Genomic DNA, 24,365 nt, shown 5'->3' with positions numbered 1-24,365 from the left:
ATTCTGTCTGCCATGCTCCTTTTCCACTCATTTGTTCTTTCAGTATGTATTGAGTGCCTACTGTGGACCAAGGCCCTGTGCTAGAAGTGGAGAAGCAGAGACTAATAAAACAATACAACAGTAAAAAAATTACAAATAAAAGACCTGGAGCCTTGGCTAAATCTTGGCACCTGGGTGAGCTCCCCTGGGTGAGTCAGTGGAGTTCTGATTTGATTTCCTCATGGCTAATGATGTGGAGCACCTTTTCATGTGCTTATTGGCCATTTGCATGTCATTAAAAAAAACTTAGTTTTTTTATTTTTGGTTTAGTTTTAAATTTTGAATTTCTGTTGTTTTTGATTTTTGTTTTTTTTGTCATATGCTTGGTGTGGAAAGACACTTGTTTTTCTTCTTCTTCTTTTGAGTCTCACTTTTTTGCCCAGGCTGGATGGAATGCAGTGGCATGATCTCAGCTCACTGCAACCTCCACCTCCTGGGTTCAAGTGATTCTCCTGCCTCAGCCTCCTGAGTAGCTGGGACTACAGGCACATGCCACCACGTCCAGCTAATTTTTTGTATTTTTAGTAGAGATGGGGTTTCACCATGTTGGCCACGCTGGTCTTGAACTCCTGACCTCAGGTGATCCACCTACCTCAACCTCCCAAAGTGCTAGGATTACAGGCGTGAGCCACTGCACCTGGCTGTCTTCTTTGGAGAAGTACCTATTCAGAATCTTTGTCCACTTTTTAATTAGGTTCTTTTTTATTATTGAGTTGTAAAAGTACTTTACATATTTTTTTAGTCCTTTATCAGAAAAGTGATTTACCACTATTTTCTCCCATTCCGTAGGTGTTTTGGATTCTCCTTTTTAATGTATTCATATGCTGTATAATGACTTTTTGGTCAACAACAGACCACATATATGATAGTGGGCCCATAACATAATACCATGTTTTTATGGTACTTTTTCTGTTTAGATGTGCAAATACAGTTGCCTGCTATATTCAGTAGAGTAACATGCTGTACAGCCAGGTGTGGTGGCTCAAGCCTGTAACTCCAGCACATTGGGAGGCGGAGACAGGAGGATTGCTTGAGCCTAGAAGCTGGAGACCAGCCTGTGCAACGTGGCAAGACCCTGCCTCTACAAAAAATAAATCTGCTAGGCGTGGTGGCATGTGCCTGTAGTCCTAGCTGCTGGGGAGGCTGAGGATCACCTGAGCCTGGGAAGTTGAGGCTGTAGTGAGCTGTGATCCTGCCACTGCACCTGGAATGTATTCCCATGGTTAAATGATACATGACTATATGTGCATTTATAGCTATATAATATTTTCTAAGCATTGCTTTAACTGCATTCCATGTTTTGGTATATCATGCCTTCATTTTTGTTCATCTTGAATTATTTTCTAATTTCCTTGTGATTTCTCCTATGAATCATTGGTTATTTACGATTGTTTTAATTTCCATATATTCATTCATTTCCCAGATTTTCTTCTGTTCTTTGAATGTTTAAGGAGAATATGTATTTTGTTGTTGTTAGGTGGAGTGTTCTGTAGATGTCTATCATGTCTAGTTGCTTTATAGTGTTAAAGTGCTGTTTCATTGTTGATCTGCCTGGTTCTATCTAGTATTCAAAGTGAAATATTGAGGGGTTTTTTGTTTGTTTGTTTGTTTGTTTGTTTTTGAGCTGGAGTTTCCCTCTGTTGCCCAGTTGCAGTCGCTTGGTCTCTGCTCAGTGCAAACTCTGCCTCCTGGGTTGAAGCGATTCTCCTGTCTCAGCCTCCTGAGTAGTTGGGATTACAGGCGCCTGCTGCCACACCCAGCTAATTTTTGTGTTTTTAGTAGACAAGGGGTTTCACTATATTGGCCAGGCTGGTCTAGAGCTCCTGATCTGAAGTGATCCGCCCACCTAGTCCTCCCAATATGCTGGTATTACAGTGTGAGCCACCACACCTGGTGAGATCTTTATTACTGTTTGTCTGTTTCTCTCACTTCTATTTATTTTTATTTTATGTATTTGAGGCTCTGTTGCATAAATATTTATGATTGTTTTCTTCTTGGTGAATTTACCCTTTAAATTCCCTCTTTATTGCTAGTAACATTTTTTTGGTTTGTTTTAAAGTCTATTTTAGTTTATGTTAGTAATAGCTAATAAGTAAGTAAAACACCAGCTTTTTTAGGGTTGCTATTTAGGTGATACATCTTTTTTTACTCTTTTTGGAGATGGAGTCTCGCTCTGTTGCCCAGGCTGGTATGCAGTGGTGTGATCTTGGCTTACTGCAATCTCTGCCTCCTGGGTTCAAGCGATTCTTGTGCCTCAGCCTCCTGAGTGACTGAGACTACAGGTGGGCATCACCACACCCAGGTAATTTTTAGTATTTTTAGTAGAAACAGGGTTTCTGCCATGTTGGCCAGGCTGCTCTCAAACTCCTGGCCTCAAGTGATCTGGCCTCCTCAGCCTCACAAAGTGCTGGGATTACAGGCATGAGCCACCGTGCCTGGTCCACTCTTACTTTCAATGTTTTTCTCTCATGGACTGTAAAAATGTATCTCTTGTAGAGAGAGTGTATAGTTAGACCTTACTGGTTATTTTTATTTTAATCCAATCTGACATTGGATTATTTAATCCACTCATATTTAATGTTGATAATTAGGTTTATTTCTTCCATTTCACTTTTTGGGTCCTCTTTAGTGGCTTTTCTTTTGCATTACATGAATAATTTTTTCCTAACATTTTAATTCCTTTAATGATAAAAGTAAGATATGGAAATATTACTTCTACATGGCCCTATTCCTTTTCCTTTTTTTTTTTTTTGTGCTATTACTGTTACACATGTGACATCTTACATAGAGTGGCAGTGTGGTCTTCCTAGCAGTTAAACCTTTGTAGATAGAGTAGAATCCTGTGCATAATGCTTTTGATCGTCTTCACTTAATTTGATAGCAGAAACCTTTTCCCTTACTACTGGGATGGCTTCACATTGATCTCCTTTCTCCCTCACTTCACTCATCTCCTGTACAAAGTAAGGTTTGTTGCCATTTTGCCTCTTGGAGCCCGCATTGCTGAGGTTTCCTCGTGCCCTGGGATTTTCTTAGTGTCTGGCTTGGCTGGAACCATGCAGCCCTGTCTCCATCCATTGAGCCAGAACCGCCAGTGGTGGGTGCTTTGACCATTGATGATGGAGGTACAGCCTTTGTCCTCTTGTGTGAGGAGCTGAGGTCTCATAGCAGAGCCCTTTTCTCTCTCTTTTTTCAGGGCAGCCGATGAAGTGCAACCTTCACATGAATGGGAACGTTATCACCTCAGACCAGCCTATCCTGCTGTGAGTTCCAAAGGCCGGGTCCTGGGGAGAGGGAACTCCCTCCATCTTTTTATTCTAATGGGTAAACTGCCTGCATCACAGCTCTCCCTCATCCCCACATTCTGTTTCCTCTGTTCTAATGGCAGCTGGTTGTTTCAAATCCTTAAACTTGACCAAAATGGTTTGCTTTGTCATTTCCCCAGGGGTTGACCCTACATGGGTTAGCATTATGATCTGGTTCTCAGCCTTCTGCTTTAGAAACATCTGAGCGGAGAATGGAGGGAGGCAGCTTGGGTTTCCCGCCTGTGTGCATTATCCGGGAACACAGACTCCACCTCATGATTGGCTCTGATGGAGATACCACCAGATGCCACCTCTCATTTTGTTCCCCAATGGGTTGGGTTTTTTTTTAAGTTATTTTGAGAATCTCAATGTGTTGCCCAGGCTGGTCTCAAACTCCAAGCAACCCTCTCGCCTCAGCCGCCTGAGGAGCTGAGACTACAGGCGCTGAGACTACACTGCCACGCCCAGCTGGATTTGGCTTTAAGTACATTGGGAAGCCATTGAAGGCTTTTGTTACACACAGCTGAGTATACATGTCTGGCCGAGGACTGAGGGCTTTTTTGAAGCCTGAGATGCATAAAATGTGGAGATTGTGGGGACATCATGTTCTAGATAAGGAGGTAGATACAAGGGAAGAGCTTAGACTTGGCAAGGTGAGTGGAATAGGGTGGACAGGCCTGAAATAGAGTTTGAGATTTACAAAGACTAGGATTTGAACCCTGGGTAATGAATTGTGTGATTTGGATAAGTTCCTTAAACTGCGTTCTAGGAGTAAGTTGTATTCTAAAAATATTTCTTAAAGTTCGATAACCTAACAAGTTTGGGAACCACTGGGCTAAACAGAGCTAAATCTGTTTCACTTTTGGGCTTCTCAGGTTGTGAGATATCTTAATGATATGCTAATGTATGTTACCATCCAGGAGGAACACGCAGTGTTTCCTAAACGTAAAACCTCAATTAGCCAGGAGTGGTGGAATGCACCTATAGTCCTGGTTACTTGGCGGGGCTGAGGTGGGAGGATTTCTTGAGCCTGGAAGATAAAGACTGTAGTGAGCCACAATCATGCCACTGCACTTCAGCCTGGGTGACAGTGAGACTGTCTCTAAAAAACCCTCACAAAACCCTAGAACATAGCACTGCCTGCGTCTCCATTTTCTCATTAAATAAGAAAAACGCACCCTGGGCCACATGGCAAGACCTGGTCTCTACAAATAATTTTAAAATATTTGGCAGACATGGTGGTGCACACCTATAGTCCTAGCTCCTCAGGAGGCTGAGGCAGGAGAACCGCTTGAGCCCAGGAGATCAAGGCTGCTCTGAGCTGTGATCGAGTTGCTGCAAGATGGAATGAGATGAAGGGGTCTGGAAAGTGCTACACCCAGTGCCTTACCCATGACAGATGCCCAGTAAATGGTGGGTCCCCTCCCCATCTAAGGAAAAACTGACAAGAACTTTTGCCCCTTCTCTGCTCTCCACAGGCGGCTGAGTGACAGCCCCTCGGTGAAAAAGGAGGGCGAGCTGCCTCGCAGGGTGAACTCTGCCTCCTCCTCCAATCCCCCTGCCGAAGTGGACCCTGACACCATCCTGAAGGCGCTCTTCAAGTCCTCAGGGGCCTCTGTGACCACGCAGCCCACAGAATTCAAAATCAAGCTTTGAGCAGGGGAGTGAGGCAGCCAGAAGTGGGGGCAGAGGAGGGTGGCTCTGTTTCCCCAAGGCAAAGCTTGTGACCAATGGGCCATCGGACTGGAGACCCCTGAGCGTGGGCAGGGTCGCCGGGGGTAAAGCGCCTCCTCACTGGATGGGACCCGCATTTCTGTGTTGTGTTCTGCCCCGTGCTCTTCTCTGTTAACATTTCCTGTAGTATGTTTCTTCTCCATCTCATTGCCAAGGTAGGCTTGTGTTTTTCAGAGCGTGCCTCCCCCAGCCCCAGCCGCAAGTGGATTTTTTATTTGGAAATGGTACACTAAATTCTCTGGGTGGCTTTCTTGTGGCCCCATAGGATGCAGGGCAGGGGCTGTCTGAAGGACCCTGGTTTTTCCAGGGGCCACGGGGCTGCCTTTCCTTTATGTACGTTAAGCTTTTCAAATAACACGGGTTGGAAAGCTCTGCCATCCTGACGGGAACCAGTTCGGCCTGAGAGCTGTGCCGCTCCTCTGCCTGGTCAGTGGAGATGCCTGGGTGGGGAGCAGTTCTCAGGCCTCTTGTCCTCTCCACATTAGCTCCAGGCCTCACTAGTGGCAAGGGCAGGATGAAGCTGCACCACCGCGAAGAGTCTGTCCAGTAATGTGCTTGGCTTGGAGACCCACACTGCAGCTGCCCAGAGGTCGTTCTCCAGAGTTCACCTTGCCCTTGAGTTGTGCTGAATGCCCCACCCCAGGTCTTTTTCCCTTCTGGGTGTCAGTGCTGGGAAGGGGGTTTTGTTATGAGCCCTCTCGGTTCTCACCTAGCCTGGCACTCATCACACCCTGGTTTTGGTGCAGCTGCCAGCTCTCCTCTGGTTGGACCTTTCAAAGGCTCCACCTCCCATTCTGCAACCCTGGGTCGGGGTGGGGTTGGGGCTTATTTGAATGCGAGAGGTTGGTTTGCTCCTGGCTCTCCATTTCTAGCCTCAGTTGTCTACAGGACAGTGGTCAGGGATGCCCAGAGGCATATATCTAGCTGCCCCTCAGCATTCCCACTTTTGTGAGTGACCCATCCGTCCATGACCAGAGGGATATTTTTCTGCCTTGGCACAGGAGGAGGAGTCAAGGGAACAAGACAACTCTACTAGGCAAGCTGTTTCCCCAGCATAGGTGCCAGCAGTGGGCACAAAGCTATAGAGCCCAAGGGCTGTCCCTAAATTACCAGGAGAGTGTTGCCCCTGGTGTCACTGAGTGGTCCCCTGCTGGTTGGAACTGAAGGGAATCCAGGTTGGCAGAGCAGGAGGGAAGCAGGATTCTCGGAGCTCTGCAGATTCAGTTGCAAGTACTGGGAAAGGTGCATGCTGGAGACAGAGTGCCCAAGACTTGCTTGAGGCTAGCCCAGTGAAGAAAAACCCAGAAATTCATTTTCCAGAGGTCAGTCTGTCAGGCAGGAAGGACCTAGGGTTTGAACCCAGCTACAATCCTCAGGCTCTGAGGTTCCCCAGGCCAGGAAAGGCCAAGGAAGGGGCCTGGTGGTGCTCCACTTCCAGTTCTTTAAAGATGCTGCTTTTTATTCTCTTAATCCCTTCAAGTGGGTGCAGACTGACTTCTTGTTAACAGCTGGAAGACATTCCTCCTACACTTTACCCTTTCTGGCCCAAGAGAGCACCCAGAAGGCAGTAGGACCTGGCTTTTCAGGTACTGGGAACGGGGCTCACTGCTTGGACTTTGCTTAGGGTTGGGATGGTAAATATCCTGCCACGAGGCTTTACCCTCCCCTCTAGTCCCAAAGCTGATACATTCTGGTTGTCACAGTTTCATTGAGCCCAGCTGCAGCCATCTGGAGCTGGTGCTGTAGGTGATTATCTGGTACATTGAGGGGACCTGTTTGCCGCCTCCACTGTATAAGCTGTCACCTTGGGAGACAGGGAAGAAAAGGTGGTGGGCCAGTCCTGTGTCCTCCTCCATCTCCACTTCCCATGCCCCTGCGTTACCCATCTGTTTCTTGTGCAAAAAGAGAGGAAGAGGCATTAAGGGATGAAGGGTGATTATGTATTACTTATCCATTTCTGAATAAACATTTGTTATTCCTACCTTTGAGTTGTCTTTTTTCTTTTCTTTTTTGAGACGGAGTTTCGCTCTTGTTGACCAGGCTGGAGTTCAATGGCGCGATCTCGGCTCACCACAACCTCCACCTCCTGGGTTCAAGTGATTCTCCTGCCTCAGCCTCCCGAGTAGCTGGGATTACAGGCATGTGCCACCACACCTGCCTAATTTTTTGTATTTTTAGTAGAGATGGGGTTTCTCCATGTGGGTTCAGGCTGGCCTTGAACTCCCAACCTCAGGTGATCTGCCTGCCTTGGCCCCCCGAAGTGCAGGGATTACAGGCATGAGCCACCACACCCGGCCTTTTTGATTTTTCTTTTTTTGAGACAGAGTCTCATCTGTTGCCCAGGTTGGAGTGTAGTGGCACAGTCTCGGCTCACTGCAACCTCCTCCCAAACTCAGACAATCTTCCCACCTCAGCCTCCTGATTAGCTGGGACTACAGGCAAGTGTCACTACACCTGGCTAATTTTTGTAGAGATGGGGTTTAACCATGTTACCGAGAGTGGTCTTGAACTTCTGACCTTGGTGGTCTGCCTGCTTCAGCCTCCCTAAGTGTTGGAATTACAGGCGTGAGCCAGCATGCCCAGCCAAGGGTTTTGATCTTTAGGGATTTCAACATTTGGGGTGCAATTTATTATTTAAAAAATAGAGAGGTTCTTGCTATGATGCCAGGATGGTCTTGAACTCCTGGGCCCAAGTGATCTGAGCCACTGCTCTCCACCAGGGATGCAGATTATATGAAATTCCCCTCTTTAGAAGGTGGGGTCCTGATTCCAAGTGGGCTCTGTTACTAATGGCAGCTGCTGATGGAAAAATCGCAACCCCTCACCCAGTTTCTAGGCCTAAGCCAGGCCTCAGACCCAGAGGCCACTGATTGAAAGGGAGGCTGGAGTGCAGTGGGGCAATCTCGGCTCACTGCAGTCTTCACCTCCAGGGTTCAAGCGATTGTCTTGCCTTAACCTCCCCAGTATCTGGAATTACAGGCGTGCGCTACCACGCTGGGCTAATTTTTGTACTTAGAGATGGGGTTTCACCACGTTGGCCAGGCTGGTCTGGAACTCCTGACCTCGTGATCTGCCCCTCTTGGCCTCCCAAATTGCTGGGATTACAGACATGAACCACCGCACCTGGCCCCTCTGAAAACTTTAGTCTATCCATGGCCGGTTCCGGGTGTCTTGCTCCAGGCCTGACATCTGTGATGTTCAGTCTCTTATCTAACCACCCACCTGACATCTCCCCCGGGTGGCCTAATGGGCATCTCCATATGGCCCACAGAGAACTGATCTACTCGATTTCCCCAAGCTGGCCTCTCCTGTGGTCTTCTCGCCTCAGTCGGCAACGTCATCCTCTTAGTTGCTCCAGACTGAAAACCTAGGAGCCTTCCTGGATTTCTCTTACACTGCCTATTTAGTGTGTGAATGCATGAGTGGAAAGTTGAGTTCGCACTTGTGACTGACTGGGGTCAACGCCCACATTCGCTCCTACTTTGCGCGCGCTGCGGATGAAGATTGGGCCCTGGTGGCCGGGGCCGGGGAGGCGGGCCTGGAGCCAGGGGGCGGGGCAGGCGGCATGGAAGTGCGCTCGCGCCGGCGCGGAACCACAACTCCCGGCGGCCCCCGCGCTCCCGGGCGGCAAGATGGTGGCGCGCAGGAGGAAGCGCGCGGCGCAGGACTCTGAGGACCGAATCCCGAGCCCTCCCGGCTATGCAGGTAAGGGGTTTGGGGACGCGAGACTGGGGAAGGTCAGGCATCGCCGGGAGGTGTTTGGGGGGTTGGCGGCGGCCAGGAGCGGCCGTACGGTTGGGTGTGAGCCCCGGCGTCCCCTGGTCCCAGGCTTGGCAGGTTGTGAGGCCCGCGCGGGGCCCGAGGACCCACGCGGCGCCCTTCGGTATGCCCACTCTCCCGGAGCGAGCCCGTCTTGGTTCACGCTTCTCTTGGGTGAGCCCACTCCTGCCCACAGTCACACCCAGGGCAAACCTGTCTCTGTCCACACCCGCTTGTCCAGGTGAGCCCATCCTCTTCTCGCCTCTACTCTTAGTCCAGCCCCCATGAGCTCTTACCTGGGCTCTTATGGGCCTTCCTACTTGCTTGCCCTTCTTTTCCTCTTGCCCCTGTTTCTGTTCTCCACCCAGGTGCCAGAATATTTTTAAAGGGCATTTAAATTAGATCGTGCCTCACACTCCCACGATAGCCCCCACACCCACTGCATTTCCTCCAGTGGCTTTATAAGGTAACTCTAAAACAGGAACCAGACTTCTAACTCTGCGTGGCCCACGTGGTCTGGCTGATGCTGACCTAAAGTTCTTTCTGTTCCTTTAAGGCAACATGCTTTTTCCTCTTCTGGATTTTTGCACGTGCTGTGCCAGTTTGTTGCACAGTGGCCTTCTAGTCTGAGTTTTAATGTTGCTTCCTCAAAGAGGCCATCCCTGATGGCCTATGGAAAGACGACCTCTGCCACCCTTTCACCCTGTATGTTTCTTTCATTACTGATACAAGCTTTCTGTGTGCTTATTATTAGTCTTCTCTATTATTGCAACTGAGCTTCCTGGGTTCAGGGACTGAAGCTCTATCCCAAACAGTAGTCTGAGGGAGGTGTGAGAAAAATAGCAGTTTCCAGCTTTATGAGGATTACAGTCATGAGTGTGCCAACAAGTAACCAAAGAATCCCATCAGTATAGCCTACAGACTGGTAGAGAAGCTGTGAAGGCACAGGCACACCTGGCAGGAGGGGCTGGGGGAGATGCTGAGGCTCCCTTGAGAAGAGAGTCAGTTTGAGCTAAACCTGAAGGTTAGGGGGAGGGAAGAAGGCGACGTGCCAGGTAGAGACACCAGCGTGTGTGAGGCGCTGGTATACCCATGGGGAACAGGGAGAATCCAAGGTGGTGGGGGAAGGTGGTATGAGAAGAGGCCACAGTGGCAGGCAGGGTCTCACGGGGCTTCCAGCCATGGTTAGGATTTGGTGTTCACTCCAAGAGCCGCAGGGTTTGAGCTTCCCTCTCATTGTGCCGCCATCTGTAATCATTGCCCATTTATCTTCTCTCTCCCCACACCAGCTTGGGAGGCCCTCCTGGGCAGACTCTGACAGCCTGCACAGGCTTAGCTGAAGGGTAGCGTAGGGGGTCGGTGAAGGGACGGATGGATCAGTGAGCAGATGGGACTAGACAGGGATGTGGACAAAGGAAGTTGTGTGAATGTCTTGCTGAACTCAGCTATTGGGTAGTCTCATTCCAGCAATGAGAGTATGTCTCAAAAAAAAAAGAGAAAGTATAATCTTAAGTAGCCCAAAGCTTTTTTATATATTACCCAAAGTTGTTTGAATTACATGTTTTCTTACAAATTATACATGTCCATAATTTAAAAGTAGGAAAGTATAAGAAAATAAGGAAGTTGTGTGAATGTCTCACTGACCTCAGCTAATTCCTCCCCTCCAATTTTCTTTCCAGCTATTCCAATCAAGTTCTCCGAAAAGCAGCAGGCTTCTCACTACCTGTATGTGAGAGCACACAGCGTTCGAGAAGGCACCAAGTCCACCTGGCCTCAGAAGAGAACTCTTTTTGTCCTCAATGTGCCCCCATACTGTACAGAGGTGAGCTGGTGTTTGGGAGGAGACCTGTGGGCTCAAGGTGGGGGCTCCCATGGCCTCCACGAAGTCCTTAGTGGTGACACAGACACAGCTAATTGGAGCTCCAGAGGAGAGTGTCAGGAGGGCTACCGTGATCTCAAGTCAGGAACCTGGCTTTTCAAAGATGTCTTTAGAAGTATAATCCTGCCAGGCACGGCGGCTCATACCTGTAATCCCAGCACTTTGGGAGGCTGAGCCAGGTGGATCACCTGAAGTCAGGAGTTCAAGACCATCCTGGCCAATGTGGTGAAACCCCATCTCTACTAAAAAATACAAAAAATTAGCCCAGCATGGTGGCATGCGCCAGTAGTCCTGGCTATTCCAGAGGCTGAGGCTTGAGAATCCCTTGAACCCAGGAGGCGGAGGTTGCAGTAAGCCAAGATCGCACCACTGCACTCCAGCCTGGGCGACAGAGTTAAGACTCCGTCTCAAAAAAAAAACAAAAAAAAAATTGGCCAGGCGTAGTGGCTCACACCTGTAATCCCAGCACTTTGGGAGGCCAAGGCAGGTGGATCACGAGGTCAGGAGTTCGAGACCAGCCTGGCCAATATGGTGAAACCTGTCTACTAAAAAAAGGCAAAAATTATTTGGGCATGGTGGCATGCGCCTGTAATCCCAGCTACTCAGGAGGCTGAGGCAGGAAAATTGCATGAACCTGGGAGGCAGAGGTTGTAGTGAGCCAGTATCGTGCCACTGCACTCCAGCCTGGGCAATAGTGACACTCTGTCTTAAAAAAAAAAAAAAAAGTATAATCTTAAGCAGCCCAAAGTTGTTTGAATTACATTTTTTTTTTTTCAGGTTATACATGTCCATAATTTAAAAGTAGTAAAGTATAATAAAAAATGCCCCTAATTCTATCCAAACGCAATTTTTTTCACAGAAACTAAACTAAGGGAATTGCTGGATTTTCTTTCCTTTTTTTGAGACGGGAGTCTCTGTTGCCCAGGCTGGAGTGCAGTGATCGTGGCTCACTGCAACCTCCACCTCCCGGGTTCAAGTGATTCTCCTGCCTCAGCCTCCCAGGCAGCTGGGACTACAGGCGCCTGCCACCATGCCTGGTTAATTTTTGTATTTTTAGTAGAGATGAGGTTTCACCATGCTGGCCGGTTGGTCTCAAACTACTGACCTGAAGTAATCCACCCACCTCGGCTTCCCAAAGTCCTGAGATTACAGGTGTGAGCCACTGCGCCCAGCCAAGGGAATTGCTAGATTTTAGATGACTTTTTTTTTTTCCCCCAAAGGAAACCCTAATTTATAAAAGATTTCTCTAAACTTAGAGAAAAAAAGAAACATGGAGAACAAGGGGTGTTGGTTCTGACCCTAATTGAAGTGCAGCATGTATGCAGGGAAGGTCTCCGGCTGCAGGTTCCAGCTCACTGCACCCCAGAGACAGAATACTCCTGTGTAGTTGGCAGCCAGGTGGAGACACAGCAGTACATCCCAGAAACCCCCTCCTGCCTCTGCGCCACAGATCACCACCATCCTGATTGTCACAGCATAGTCTGACTGCTTCTGGCTCAGGTGGTAAAACTTAGTTGTCGCGTAAAATCAGAATACCAGCGAGAATGTCCCCACCTGTCTTGCATGAGAGAGCGGGAATGGCGGGGCGCGGTGGCTCATGTCTAATCCTAGCACTTTGGGAGGCCGAGGTGGGTGGATCACCTGAGGTCAGGAGTTCAAGACCAGCCTGGCCATTATGGTGAAACCCCATATTTAAAAAAAGCGGGAATATCCAGGGCTGGGTGGCTGACGCCTGTAATCCCAGCATTTGTGGAGGCCAAGGCGGGCAGATCACCTGAGATCTGGAGTTCTAGACCAGCCTGGTCAATGTGGTAAAACCCTGTCTCTACTAAAAATACAAAAATTAGGCTGGTGTGGTGGTGGGCACCTGTAATCCCAGCTACTCAGGAGGCTGAGGCAGGAGAATCACTTGAAACCCAGAGGCAGAGGTTACAGTGAGCTGAGATCACTCTACAGCACTGCAGCCTGAGCTACAGAACAAGACTCCAACTCAAAAAAAGAGCAGGAGTATCTACCTCTTTATTGTCCCTGGGGAACAGGTCAGAGGGCATAGTGCCCACAGGCTCCGGCTGTGGGCAGACATGGCAGTGGCGTGGAGTCCTTCAGGGGCGCTAGAACCCTGGCAGCGCCACCCAGGGTGGAGGGAGGCTTGGGGACGGCCCTGCGGATGCTCACACTCAGCTTCCCTCTCGCCCCGGCAGGAATGCCTGTCGCACCTCCTGTCCTCCTGTGGCCCTGTCCAGTCTGTGGAGTTGCAGGAGAAGCCGGACCCGGCCGAAAGCCCGAAGGAGCCAAGGTCGAAGTTTTTTCATCCCAAGCCAGTTCCGGTGAGCCCCCAAGCACGGGTTCTCTTAGAGTGAGGTGGGTGGGGCATCATCCGAGTGTGTCGGGGGAGCTGGCAGTGGGACGTCAGAGCATTCTCTGTGGTCCTGAGCCCATCCTCACTGTGTGGTCTAGGAGGCTGTCCGGGTGACAAAGCCTGCGATTCCATCCCAGATTTGTCACATCGTTGCATTTCCTGCCTTGCCTTTTCTTTCCCGGTTAAAGCTCAGGGACCATCTCTGCTGGCTGCCTGCAGGGCCTCCGCCAGCTCCCCTCCTGTTTCCCCCACTGAGGGAGCTCCTTCCCTAGGTTCTGGGGCTGGGTCTCCAGGAGCCCTGTTGTTCACAGCTTTCCCGGTGGCCCTGGAGCCCACACCTCCTCCTTGCACAGTGGCATCTGGCATGGTGTGTGCGCCCACACCTGGCTTCCAAAAACCTGCCCTGGCTCAGGGCAACCCCTGCTTTTCACTGCATTCCTCCTGTAACTGGAAGAAAGGAAGCCTGCCTGTCCCCTCTTCCTGGGGAAGAGCTGGGAACAGATGTCACTTCCCACAGAAGGAGGATAACGGGAAGTGTGGCTGCCATGACCTGGATTATGGGATGGCCTGTGGTTCTCTCACAGCTCAGGAATAGCCTAGTACTATCTCCCCTGGTGTAGCCACCAGCTAGGCTGAGGGCAGGCCTGGAGACCTTGTTCCGGACGTGGGAAAGAGCCCCCACCCTCTGACATCTCTCTCCCTCTAGGGGTTCCAGGTAGCCTACGTGGTGTTCCAGAAGCCAGGTGGGGTGTCAGCTGCCTTGGCCCTGAAGGGCCCCCTGCTGGTATCCACAGAGAGCCACCCTGTGAAGAGTGGCATTCACAGTCAGTACCGGAGAAGGGGTCTGGTGCCTCCTTCCTGGGCTCTGGGTTGGTGGGACATTATGGGGACAGTTTTTGAATGTCACAAGCCATATCCATGCTCCCTGAGAGCAGTGTCTAGAGGGCTGGGCAGAAGGGCTGAGAGGCTATGTCTGGGCCCCCAGGGAGTCGTTAGCCTGAGCCCCTGGCACCGAGTGGCTGGGCAGGCAGAGGCAAAGGCCCAGCTTGCAGCCACTGGGATTTCCTTCGCACCTGTGCCCCAGGCCCTGTGTGAAAAAGTCCCGATGTGCCTGAGGGGCCCCAATGCCAGGCCTGAGGAAGCCCGTCTCCTTGGCTCCCTTCTCAGAGTGGATCCGTGACTACGCAGACTCTCTGCCCGACCCTGAGGCCCTGAGGGTGGAGGTGGACACCTTCATGGAGGTGTATGACCAGAAGATTGCTGAGGTAGGGGTTCTAAAGGGATGGCCGGGCGCTGCAGTGCCCATGTGGCTGTGGGAAGGTGACGCCCCAGTAGGAGGGCAGTGGCGGCCTATCCCTGGCCACTCTGTAGAGGCTTAGGCTCCCCTTCATCCCTGCTGGATCCAGGGCTGCCTGGCTGAGTGACATCTAACCTCCACATGGTCGGTAGTGGAGGAGGAGGCAGCGCCAGCAGGTCTGTGCTCTTCCTGCCACCCTCAGCCCCAACGCTGTGCTGGGAGGCAGTGAACAGCCTTGCCCCTGTGGGGGTGTAGCACAGTTCTGACTTTGGGAGGAGGGCATGCTGCTGGAGGCTGCAGGAGGGCCCAGGAGCCTGCTGGACAACAGGGTCACCTTCTGCACAGGAAGAAGCTAAGGCCAAGGGGGAAGAGGGTGTCCCTGACGAGGAGGGCTGGGTGAAGGTGACCCGCTGTGGCCGGAGGCCTGTGCTCCCCCGGACGGAAGCAGCCAGCCTTCGGGTGCTGGAGAGAGAGAGACGGAAGCGCGCCCGGAAGGAGCTGCTCAACTTCTATGCCTGGCAGCACCGCGAGAGCAAGATGGAACGTAAGCCATGCCCCCAGCCCATCCTCAGGCTCCATGGCTTTGGCCCCAGCTGTGGATGAGGCCTGTGGTCAGCACTTCCGAGGGAGGGTGTCCCTATGCACAGGGTCCCCTCCAGGCTCTGTGGAAAGCGGCCCAACCTGGTAGCACCCTGTGTAGTGGCTGGGTCACCCCATCACCCACCAGAGGCAGCTGCATTTGCTCAGTGGGTGGGGACCCCGAGTCCTCAGTGCCCACCTCTGGGCCCCTCTGCACTTAGTGCGGGCGTTTGTCAGTCTCTACCCAACAAAGAGTCCAAGTGCACAAGGCACTTACAGACCTACTGTGGGTGCAGAGAGGGTGCTGCAGACTGTGTGTGGTATGTCAGGTGGCCCTCAGGGGACCCTCCCATGGTTGAATACCTGTGGGCCAGTCCTGGTGCTGCGGCTGAGCCCTCTGTCCCACTGCCTGCAGGACAGCTTCCCTGCGGGTACGGGGACGGGCTCTGCAGCATACCCTGAGCCACCAGCCCAGTCACTCATTGGTGCTTTCCCTGCCTCACTGGCTCTCTTGGCTCCTGCCCGTGCTCACTGTAGACCCTCAGCTGCCCCCTCACCTGGGCCACTAGGTGACCAGAGTTGCCATCTGCATTTACCAGCACTAGGGGTGGAGTCCCTTTACCGATTCCCAGGGTCCCTCCAGGCTGAGTGGTCCTGACTCCTTTCTTCCCCTTGGGCAGGGGCAGGTACGTACCGGGTACCTTTGCTTGGTCACTGGAGCTTCATCTCCAGGCTAGCCCACTTTGGCCTTGGACTTGGCCTGCAGCTGTGTTATTTGCTTAAGGGATCCAGACCCTGCCTCCAAACCAGAGCTGGGAAGGGGGATGGGTTGGTGGGGGGAAGACGTACCCTGAAATAACTGGGAGGAGGGGTGGAACATGAGCAAGCTGGCTCCCCCTGGGGTGTGCTGACCCTGCCCTGTGCTTTTCACCCCCAGATCTAGCACAGCTGCGCAAGAAGTTCGAGGAGGACAAGCAGAGGATCGAGCTGCTTCGGGCCCAGCGCAAATTCCGACCTTACTGAGCTGGGAGAGCCACACCAAAAAGGAACTTGAGGCGAGGTGGGCCCTGGGTTGAGGGCCACTGTGTCCAACAGCCCCGATCAGAGGCCACACAGCTGGGAGTGAAGGACCGTGCCACCCCTCAGGTCTTGTGCTTCAGCAGTCCTGGGGTGTGCCCAGAGGAGGATTTGCCCATTCAGCCTCCATACCCTCCTCTTAAGGACCCTTCTCCCCTTAACCACAATGGAAATGCCCCTGCTGCAGCAAAACAGCCTCAAAAGCAGTGAGAATACCAGCACATCTCGTATTTTCTATCCAGTTGGGCCACAAGGAAAGGCCTAGGTGGGCCTACCCTGCCCTTCCTCCCTCCAGCTGGCTGGAGATTGTCTCCCGTTTGAGGTCACAGATGTTCAAGTTGGAATCTTGCTCCCTTCCCCCTGAATCTACCATCCTAGGCTGGGCTTCCAGACCAGTGAGCCTTTCCCCACCATGCCTGGCCTGCTTGCAGGGCTCGGGAACTCAGAGTCTCAGTGCCAAGGCTGGGAGCACGAGGTCTTCATAGCTCCAGGCCCAGAGCTATAGCTGGTTTGGGAGTCTGGGTTTGCTCTGTAGGAAGGAGCTGATGATACCGGCCACAAGCTGGGGTTCGTTCATGTGGACATAGTGAGTGCCTGGGACTTCCACAAACTGGAACCGCTGAAAAGGGGAAGGGGCACGTGGTGAGATGTGACCAGAGGTGCCTCGGGAGCTCCACAGGCTCTGAGGTACACTAGGCCCTCCCACGGTCAGTTTCCCCACACTCGGCTCCTTGGATCCCCACCAGTCCACAGCACCCCAGGAGTTGTCCAAGCCCTGGGGACTTGGAGGCCTCGCAGGGGTCTAGGCCAGCTCACTTTTGAAATTGCCTAACAGGGACAGGGAGGGGCGATGACCAGGGTTGCTGTGACTCTATCAGAGGAGGTCCGCTTGAGATAATGAGGTGGGGGTGTGAGCGGCCTGCAGCCTTGTCCCTGCCTTTAAGAACCCAGACTGGAAGGCCTTGCCTGCCTAGGCGCTGACCTGGCAGCTGGCCAGCCACAGGTGGGTTTCCCTTTGTGACAGTGCCTAGAAACCTGCAAAGGCCCCAGGGTCAGGTGTTCATGGGTAGATGACCATGAAACACCAGGTGCTCCCAAGAACCTAGGCAAAAGCCACCCCCACCTACAGCCAGCATGCCCACTGGTGTGATGTGTAAAGGGAGGCAGCAGTCAGGTCTGCTGTGGTTTGGGAGCCTATAAAATGTGAGATAGGCCGGGCATAGTGGCTCCCACTTGTAAAACCAGCACCTCAGGAGGCCAGGGCGGATGGATCACAAGGTCGGAAGTTCATGGCCAACGTGGTAAAACCCCATCTCTACTAAAAAATACAGAGATTAGCCAGGCATGGTAGCATGTGCCTGTAATCCCAGCTACCCAGGAGTCTGAGGCAGGAGAATCGCTGGAACCCGGGAAGCAGAGGCTGCAGTGAGCTACGATCATGCCAGTGCACTCCAGCCTGGGCAACAGAACAAGACTCCATCTCAAAAAAAAACAACTTGGGGGCTGGGTGCAGTGGCTCACATCTGTAATGCCAACACTTTGGGAAGCCAAGGCAGGTGGATCACTTGAGGTCAGAAGTTCAAGACCAGCCTGGCCCTCATGTTAAAAATTCCATCTCTACTAAAAATATAAAAATTAACTGGTTATGGTGGCAGATGCCTGTAATCCTAGCTATTTGGGAGTCTGTGGCAAGAGAATCGCTTGCACTTGGGAGGCAGAAGTTACAGAGAGCTAAGATTGTGTCACTTCACTCCAGGCTGGTGACAGATCGACACTGCCTCCAATAAACAAAAAGTAGGACTATTAGCTGGGATGATAGCATGCACCTGGTAGTCCCAGTTACTCAGGACGCTGAGGTGGGAGGATCATGAGCCCAGGAGTTTGAGACTGCAGTGAGCTACAACTGAGCCACCGCACTCCAGCCTAAGCAACAGAACGAGACCCTGTTTCTCAAAAAAATTAAAAATGTGAGACTGTCTCTGACATTTGGGTCACCGAATTGTGTCTGGCCCGAGGAAGGAGGGGTGGGTACGTAAGGACTATAAGAGATTTGTTTCTGTTAAGTGAAGGTGCTGTGAAAAGAATTTTTAAAAAAAGATTTGTTTCCTGAATTCTGATTATATTTGTGCCCAGGTCTCTAGGGACTGACCACAGTAGAGGGTGATGCCTGATAGCTCCTGGTGGTCACCTGTTGGGCCTGGGGTCAGACCAGGGGTTTTCCCAGTGCAAAAGAAGAGATGGGTGGGGTGGGACCAGAGTGGGTGACAGTGACAGACACCAGCTGCCTGAGCTCCACACCTTACCTCTTTGAGGGTGGATTTCAGTATGCGTGTCATGTACAAGAAGGGCTCCTTGTTAGCGTCATTCTCCCTTCTCACATTGAAATATCCGTGGATTGCTCTGGAAAGTGAAGAGTTGGGGTTATTGGGGTTCATCTTAGAACTGCCTCCCAGCACTGTCCTCATCCTGCCTTGCGTTCAGGCCTCTGAGGAGAAACCAAAGCCTGGGCCGTCCCAACTCCCACAGCTGGGTCCCCTGACCCTAGACTGGATTTGAGGCTCAGTTAGTCTCAGCTCATACTCAGGTGGGACAAGCCAGGGGCAAGCGAATGCTTCAGGTGCACCCTGCAGGGGCACAGGGAGTTGAGAACCTGCCAGTCACAGCCCAGAATAGCAGAGCTGGGATCTCGACAGGCTCTGGAGTCCACACTTGGCTGAGAGAGAATTTACATGTCTTAAAACCCTCCCGCATTCAGCATTGTGAGACCATCATTACAATTACAGAACATTTTCATCACCCCCAAAGAAATCCCAAACCTCTGAGCTTACACACACACACACCCTCCCCACAGGCTTCCAGTCCTGAGCAACCATGAACTGGCTTTTCTCTGCAGTGTGCCCTGGTTTGGACTTTAACATGAATGCAGTCCTACGACATGTAGACATTTATGTCTGACTTCCTAGTGTAGTTTCCAAGGTTCATCCATGCTGCAGCTCATGTCAGTGCTTCACTTCTGCTTAAAAATTGTCTATGGTGGGTCAGGCATGGTGGGTCATGCCTGTAATCCCAGCACTTTGGGAGGCCGAGGTGCTCTGGATATCAAGACCAGCCTGGCCAACATGGTAAAACCCATCTCAACTAAAAATACAAACATTAGCTGGGCGTGGTGGCGGGCACTGGTAGTCCCAGCTATTTGGGAGGTTGAGACAGGACAATCACTTCAATCTAAGAGGTGGAGGCTGCAGTGAGCCAAGATCATGCCACCGCACTCCAGCCTGGGCAACACAGCAAGAGTTCATCTCAAAAAGTCTGTGGTGTGGATGGATCATGTTTTGCTTGCCTGTTTATCCACTGGTGGACATTTGTATCCTCCACCTTTTTAATTTTTTTTTTTTGGGGGACAGGGTCTTGGTCTGTCACCCAGGCTGGAATGCAGTGGTACAATCACAGCTCACTACAACCTCCTGAGTAGTTGGGACCACAGGCATGTGCCACTGCTCCCAGCTAATATTTTTTTTTGTATCTTTTGTAGAGACGGGGGTTTCACCATGTTGCCCAGGCTGTTCTCAAAACTCCTGGGCTCAAGTGATCTGCCCACCTTAGTCTCCCAAAGTGCTGGAATTATAGGCGCGAGCCACCACTGAACGCTTTTTCATCTCCACCATTAGTCTATTACAGAATGCTGCTACAAACATTCGTGTTCAGGTTGTGTGGACATGTTTGCATTTCTCTTACGGATAGACCTAGAAGTGCTGGTCGCATGGTAAGTGTATTCAGTAGCTTGAGAAGCTGCCAGAACAGTTCATAGCCCCACAGCAGTGCGTGAAGTTTCTGACTGCTCCACATCCTTGCCACCCGTTCCCTATTTGGTTCCAGCCATCCCAATGGGGTGAGGTGGTTTCTCGCTGTGGTTTGGATTTGTGTTATTTTATTCTTTGAGATGGAGTCTCACTCTGTCACTCAGGCTGGAGTGCAGTAATGTGATCTCAGCTCACTGCAACCTCTGCCCTGAGTTCAAGCAATTCTCCTGCCTCAGCCTCCCATGTCGCTGGAATTACAGGCACCCACCGTCACACCAGGCTCATTTTTGTATTTTTAGTAGAGATGGGGTTTCACCGTGTTGGCCAGGCGGGTCTTGAACTCCTGACCTCACGTGATCCACCCACCTCAGCCTCCCATAGTGCTGGGGTTACAGGCCTGAGCCACCATGCCTGGCCTGCATTTGTGTTTCTTGAGGTCTGCCCACCTCTGCCTCCTGTGGTCTGGTTATAGAGGCTTACCTGGGCATGCCCCCAGCTGACACCTGTGGAAAGGCGTGGCACAGCCCTGGCCCATCCTCTGCTGCCTGAGCCCTCCCCTCCTTTGACAAAACTTTCTAAGTCCATGACCCTGCTGCCAGGAGGGCTTCCCAAAAAAGATCTCCAGCCTCAGTGGTGTGGTCACCATGCAGAGAACTTGGAGCCACAAGCCAGGACTCCCTCCCGGAGATTCCTGGCACCCATGTCTCTTCTGGACTTACTTCACGAGCAGGACGTGGGCCTGCAGCTTCCTGATGAAGTGCACAAACCACTCCTCGCTGACGAAGTCAAAGCTGAGCTCTGGCTGCAGAGACAAAAGCATGGTGAATTCTCATCACAGGGCATAGGCACTCTCATGGGCCCAAAGCCCGTCTCTGTTGAGGTGGCTAAGCCCTGGTGAGGCCACATTAGCCATCCACCGTGGGACCAAGCCTAGGACCCCAACACAACACCGCCTTGTCGAAGGCTCTTTAGCCTCCCATGGCCAGAGACACCTGCCCTCTTCAAGTCTATTCTCTCCTCTTCCTGGGCTCATGGCTACCCAGCCTATTTCCCATACTCCTTTGCCACCAGGTATGGGCTGTGTGGTTAAAGGCAGAGAAGTGATTTAGGCCACTTTTGGGCCTGGATTTTAGGACTGAAGTGTAGCCTTTCCACACCCCTTTCCCAGTCCATAGGGTGCACCGCACGCTGTCCCCTGCCAGCCAGGGTGGTACCCTTGACTGTGCTAAGCAGAGTGTGAGGCATTGCCAGGAGGAAGAAACCTGCTGGGACCGCAGTGCAGGATCAGTACTCTATGATGGCCCCTGCCAACCTCCTCCATGGTCCTGCCCACCCTGTCTCGTGACTATTTCACGTCTGCATGGCAGGGATGTGGCCAGCTTGAGTGAGATGTGCTACAGGTGTGCCACAAAGCTGGCTTTGGAAAACTCAGCACACAAAATAATGCAATCACGTTTCAGGTTGATTACATCTGAAACAACATCTTAGATGTTAAATAAAAATATGAGAACAGTTGATCGGGCCTGTTTTCTTTTTCGCTTTTTTTTTTTTTTCCCTTTTTGTGGAGAACCAGGTCTCGCTGTATCACCCAGGCAGGTCTCCAACTCCTGGGCTCAAGCTATCCTCCCGCCTCTGTCTCCCTAAGAGCTGGGATTACAGGCATGAGCCACTGTGCGCGGCACTGTTTCAGTACAGCTGCTAGACCATGTCAAGTTTCACCAGGCTCACGCTCTGCTTCCACTGGACTGTGCTGCTCTGACCTGGGGACGCTTAAGGGCAGGAGCCCTCAGCATTTTCTCTATCCCAAGTTCTCAGCAGCAGAGGAGAAGCTTCATGTGTGCTGAGTAGATTAATTCCAGGAATCCTCCTGTAAGGACTGGCTCCATAAAGTCACACCCAATACTCCCTTCCTACACCATCATGAACCTAAAATTCCTATGAACACACACCAGTGAAAACTCACTGCCCTTGTTCTACCCTCGCTGTCCTGGTTCTAACCCTGGCCCTCCAGCTATTTTCTGCTTCTCAGACTAAAATGACCTCAGGTGCCTTCCCCGAAACGGGTTCCCATACTGTCACCAAGATCCATGTGCTCTCACATGTCAGCTGCCACATTTCACAGCAGGGTGTGACCAAGCCTTTCAGGCCTGCACACCAGAGGGGCTTCCTGGGCACAAGGTGAACAGGCAAACTCAATCTCATCTCTACTAAATTAAAAAATTAGGCTGGGCACAGTGGCTCACGCCTGTAATCCTAGCACTTTGGGATGACGAGGTGGGCAGATCACCTGAGGTCAGGAGTTCAAGAGCAAACGTTCAAGGCTGAGGTCAGCCTGGCAAATGTGGTGAAACCCTATCTCTGCTAAAAATACAAAAAATTAGCTAAGCGTGGTGGCACATGCCTATAATACCAGCTACTTGGGAGGCTGAGACAGAAGAATTGCTTGAACCCAGGAGGCAGAGGTTGAAGTGAGCTGAGATTGGACTACTGCACTCAGCCTGGATGACAGAGTAAGACTCAGTCTCAAAGAAAAAAAAAAAAACAACCATAATAAATAAATAGAATCTGGGTGCTTTGCTTTGGCAGCACATATACTGCCGAATTGGAACAGTACAGAGAAGGTAAGTGTGACTCCTGCACAAGCATGATACAAACATTTCCTAAACATTCCTTTACAAAAAGAAAAACACGGCCGAACGTGGTGGCTCACGCCTGTAATCCAAGCACTTTGGAGGCCAAGGTGGGCGGATCACCTGAGGTCGGGAGTTCAAGATCAGCCTGACCAACATGGTGAAACCCCGTCTTTATAAAATAAATTAAAAAAAAGAAAAAGACAAAAAGAAAAACTTTTGGATCACCTGAGGGTAGGAGTTCAAGACCAGCCAGCCCAACATGGTGAAACCCTGTATCTTCTAAAAATACAAAAAATTAGCCAGGTGTGGTGGTACATGCCTGTAATCCCAGCTACTTGGGAGGCTAAGGCAGGAGAATTGCTTGAACCCGGGAGGCAGAGGTTGCAGTGAGCCAAGATCATGCCATTGCACTCCAGCCTGGGCAACAGATTGAGATACCATCTCAAAAAAAAAAAAAAAAAAATTATAAAAAAGCCTCTGTGGGTAGGGAGGCCCACCCAACAACTGGTATTAGAATAACTAGCTGTTCACCTAGAAAAACAATTACAATGGCTGGGCACCTATAATCCCAACACTTTGGGAAACTGAAGTGGAAGGAGCCCCGGCATTCGAGACCCTCCTGGGCAATGTGGCAAGACCCTGTCTCTACAAAAGTAAAAGTCTTAGCTAGGTGTGGTAGCACACACCTGTAGTCCTAGCTACTCGGGAGGCTGAGGGGGGAAGATCACTTCAGCCCAGGAGTTTGAGGCTGTGTGAGCCATGACTACGCCATGGCACTCCAGCCTAGGTGAGAGAGATCGATCCTGTCTCTAAAATGAAAATAAACAGACTGGCCGCAGTGGCTCACATCTGTAATCCCAGCACTTTGGGAGGCTGAGGCTGGCGGATCACCTGAGGTCAGGAATTTAAGACCAGCCTGGCCAACATGGTGAAACCCCATCTCTACTAAAAATACAACAATTAGGCAGATGTGGTGGTGGGTGCCTATAATCCCAGCTACTTGGGAGGCTGAGGCAGGAGAATCACTTGAACCTGGGAGGTGAAGGCTGCAGTGAGCCAATATCGTGCCATTACACTCCAGCCTGGGCGACAACAGCAAGACTCCGTATCAAATAACAAAAATAATAAAATTAATGAAAGAAATAAGTTTTCAAACATGATAGAAAAAAGGGAATAAAGAAAATGAAACCCTACCTCACCCCATGCTCAAAAACAAATTCCACACGGATCAATGACAAACACATTAACATTCCTGGACCCTTGGCTGATGCCCTGTTCCAAGCCTCATCTCTAGGCCTGGGCCCGGGCAGCAGCTCTCAGCAGTCTCCCTGCAGTTAGAGCTTCCTCACCTCTAATGACAGTGTCTTACATGTGTACAGTGTTCTACCACTTTTGAACAATCACAAAATAGGATAGGCCATGAGCACCTGAAGTGACAGCACTGTGCAAGGCCACTCAACACACATGACCTCAGGTAGTCTCAACAAACACCTTTCAAAGTCAGGCCCAGGGCTTGGCTCCCCTAGCCAAGTTGCTCATGAACCAGCTGAAGGAATGAAAGCACTTTCTTTTTGCACGTGAGACAACCAAGGCTCAGAGAGGGTAAGCACCTTGCCCAAGGTCACACAGCCCCTCAGTGGCAGAAATGGCCAAATTTCCATTAATACAAGCACTCCAGTGACATACTTCCAGGCCTCCAGATGGGACACTGGTTTTTAAGAACTTTTCTCATCCTGCCCCTCCCTCTTTAATCTCACAGCCTCTGTCAGGAATCCCCGTCTCAACAGGTGCACCGCGCTGACTCCGAGCTTTTACCTGGGCAGCAGCCAGTGCCTAGAACGCCTCCCTCCTCTACTCACCTCCATCAGCTATGTTTAATGCCACTGAAGTGCACACTTACAAATAAT

The 24,365-nt window shown here is 51.1% G+C and overlaps 3 protein-coding genes and 1 non-coding gene across 7 annotated transcripts in view; 3 read left to right on the top strand and 1 right to left on the bottom strand.

Annotated features, from left to right (window-relative positions):
* The window catches only part of POLDIP3 (DNA polymerase delta interacting protein 3), a 30,572-nt gene extending 23,516 nt beyond the window's left edge, over positions 1 to 7,056 (top strand). Inside the window, exons 8-9 of the mRNA XM_032270178.1 lie at positions 3,233 to 3,299; positions 4,820 to 7,056. Coding sequence (XP_032126069.1) covers positions 3,233 to 3,299; positions 4,820 to 4,997 — 245 coding nt within the window. The 3' untranslated portion in view covers positions 4,998 to 7,056. The remainder of the gene's footprint in view (positions 1 to 3,232; positions 3,300 to 4,819) is intronic.
* Positions 7,057 to 8,417: 1,361 nt separating this feature from the next.
* Positions 8,418 to 16,559, top strand: RRP7A (ribosomal RNA processing 7 homolog A). Of its 2 annotated transcripts, none has more exons than XM_032270179.1 (7): positions 8,418 to 8,780; positions 10,514 to 10,656; positions 12,915 to 13,040; positions 13,779 to 13,896; positions 14,189 to 14,337; positions 14,715 to 14,913; positions 15,886 to 16,559. In XM_032270179.1, exons 1-7 carry the CDS (start codon positions 8,573 to 8,575, stop codon positions 15,969 to 15,971), a joined length of 1,029 nt encoding a protein of 342 aa, XP_032126070.1. In that variant the 5' UTR covers positions 8,418 to 8,572; the 3' UTR covers positions 15,972 to 16,559. The 2 variants fall into 2 exon arrangements, with proteins under 2 accessions (XP_032126070.1, XP_032126071.1); XM_032270180.1 differs by having other exon boundaries at positions 8,424 to 8,780; positions 14,240 to 14,337.
* Positions 16,233 to 24,365, bottom strand: part of SERHL2 (serine hydrolase like 2) — a 27,364-nt gene continuing 19,231 nt past the window's right edge. For all 3 annotated transcript variants that reach the window (XM_032270182.1, XM_032270181.1, XM_032270183.1), the window contains 3 exons: positions 20,545 to 20,627; positions 18,329 to 18,425; positions 16,233 to 16,644 (listed from right to left, as the gene is read on the bottom strand). In XM_032270182.1, coding sequence (XP_032126073.1) covers positions 16,525 to 16,644; positions 18,329 to 18,425; positions 20,545 to 20,627 — 300 coding nt within the window. In that variant the 3' untranslated portion in view covers positions 16,233 to 16,524. The remainder of the gene's footprint in view (positions 16,645 to 18,328; positions 18,426 to 20,544; positions 20,628 to 24,365) is intronic.
* Positions 22,395 to 22,500, top strand: LOC116544098. The gene has a single exon (XR_004265814.1). It is a non-coding gene; the product is annotated as a U6 spliceosomal RNA (small nuclear RNA).

This window comes from Sapajus apella, unplaced genomic scaffold, assembly GCF_009761245.1.
Source record: "Sapajus apella isolate SASKATOON/1434 unplaced genomic scaffold, GSC_monkey_1.0 scaffold205, whole genome shotgun sequence".
Lineage (NCBI taxonomy): Eukaryota > Metazoa > Chordata > Mammalia > Primates > Cebidae > Sapajus > Sapajus apella.
The sequence above is the reverse complement of the archived record's forward strand: the minus strand, read 5'-3'. Positions and strand labels throughout refer to the sequence as shown.

Bases quoted from the DNA above. Each gene is read 5' to 3' on its own strand.
- RRP7A (XM_032270179.1), top strand. From the start codon at position 8,573: ATGAAGATTGGGCCCTGGTGGCCGGGGCCGGGGAGGCGGGCCTGGAGC. The intron at 13,041-13,778 runs GTGAGCCCCCAA...CTCTCCCTCTAG, and splicing joins TTCATCCCAAGCCAGTTCCG to GGGTTCCAGGTAGCCTACGT. The intron at 14,338-14,714 runs GTAGGGGTTCTA...CCTTCTGCACAG, and splicing joins ATGACCAGAAGATTGCTGAG to GAAGAAGCTAAGGCCAAGGG.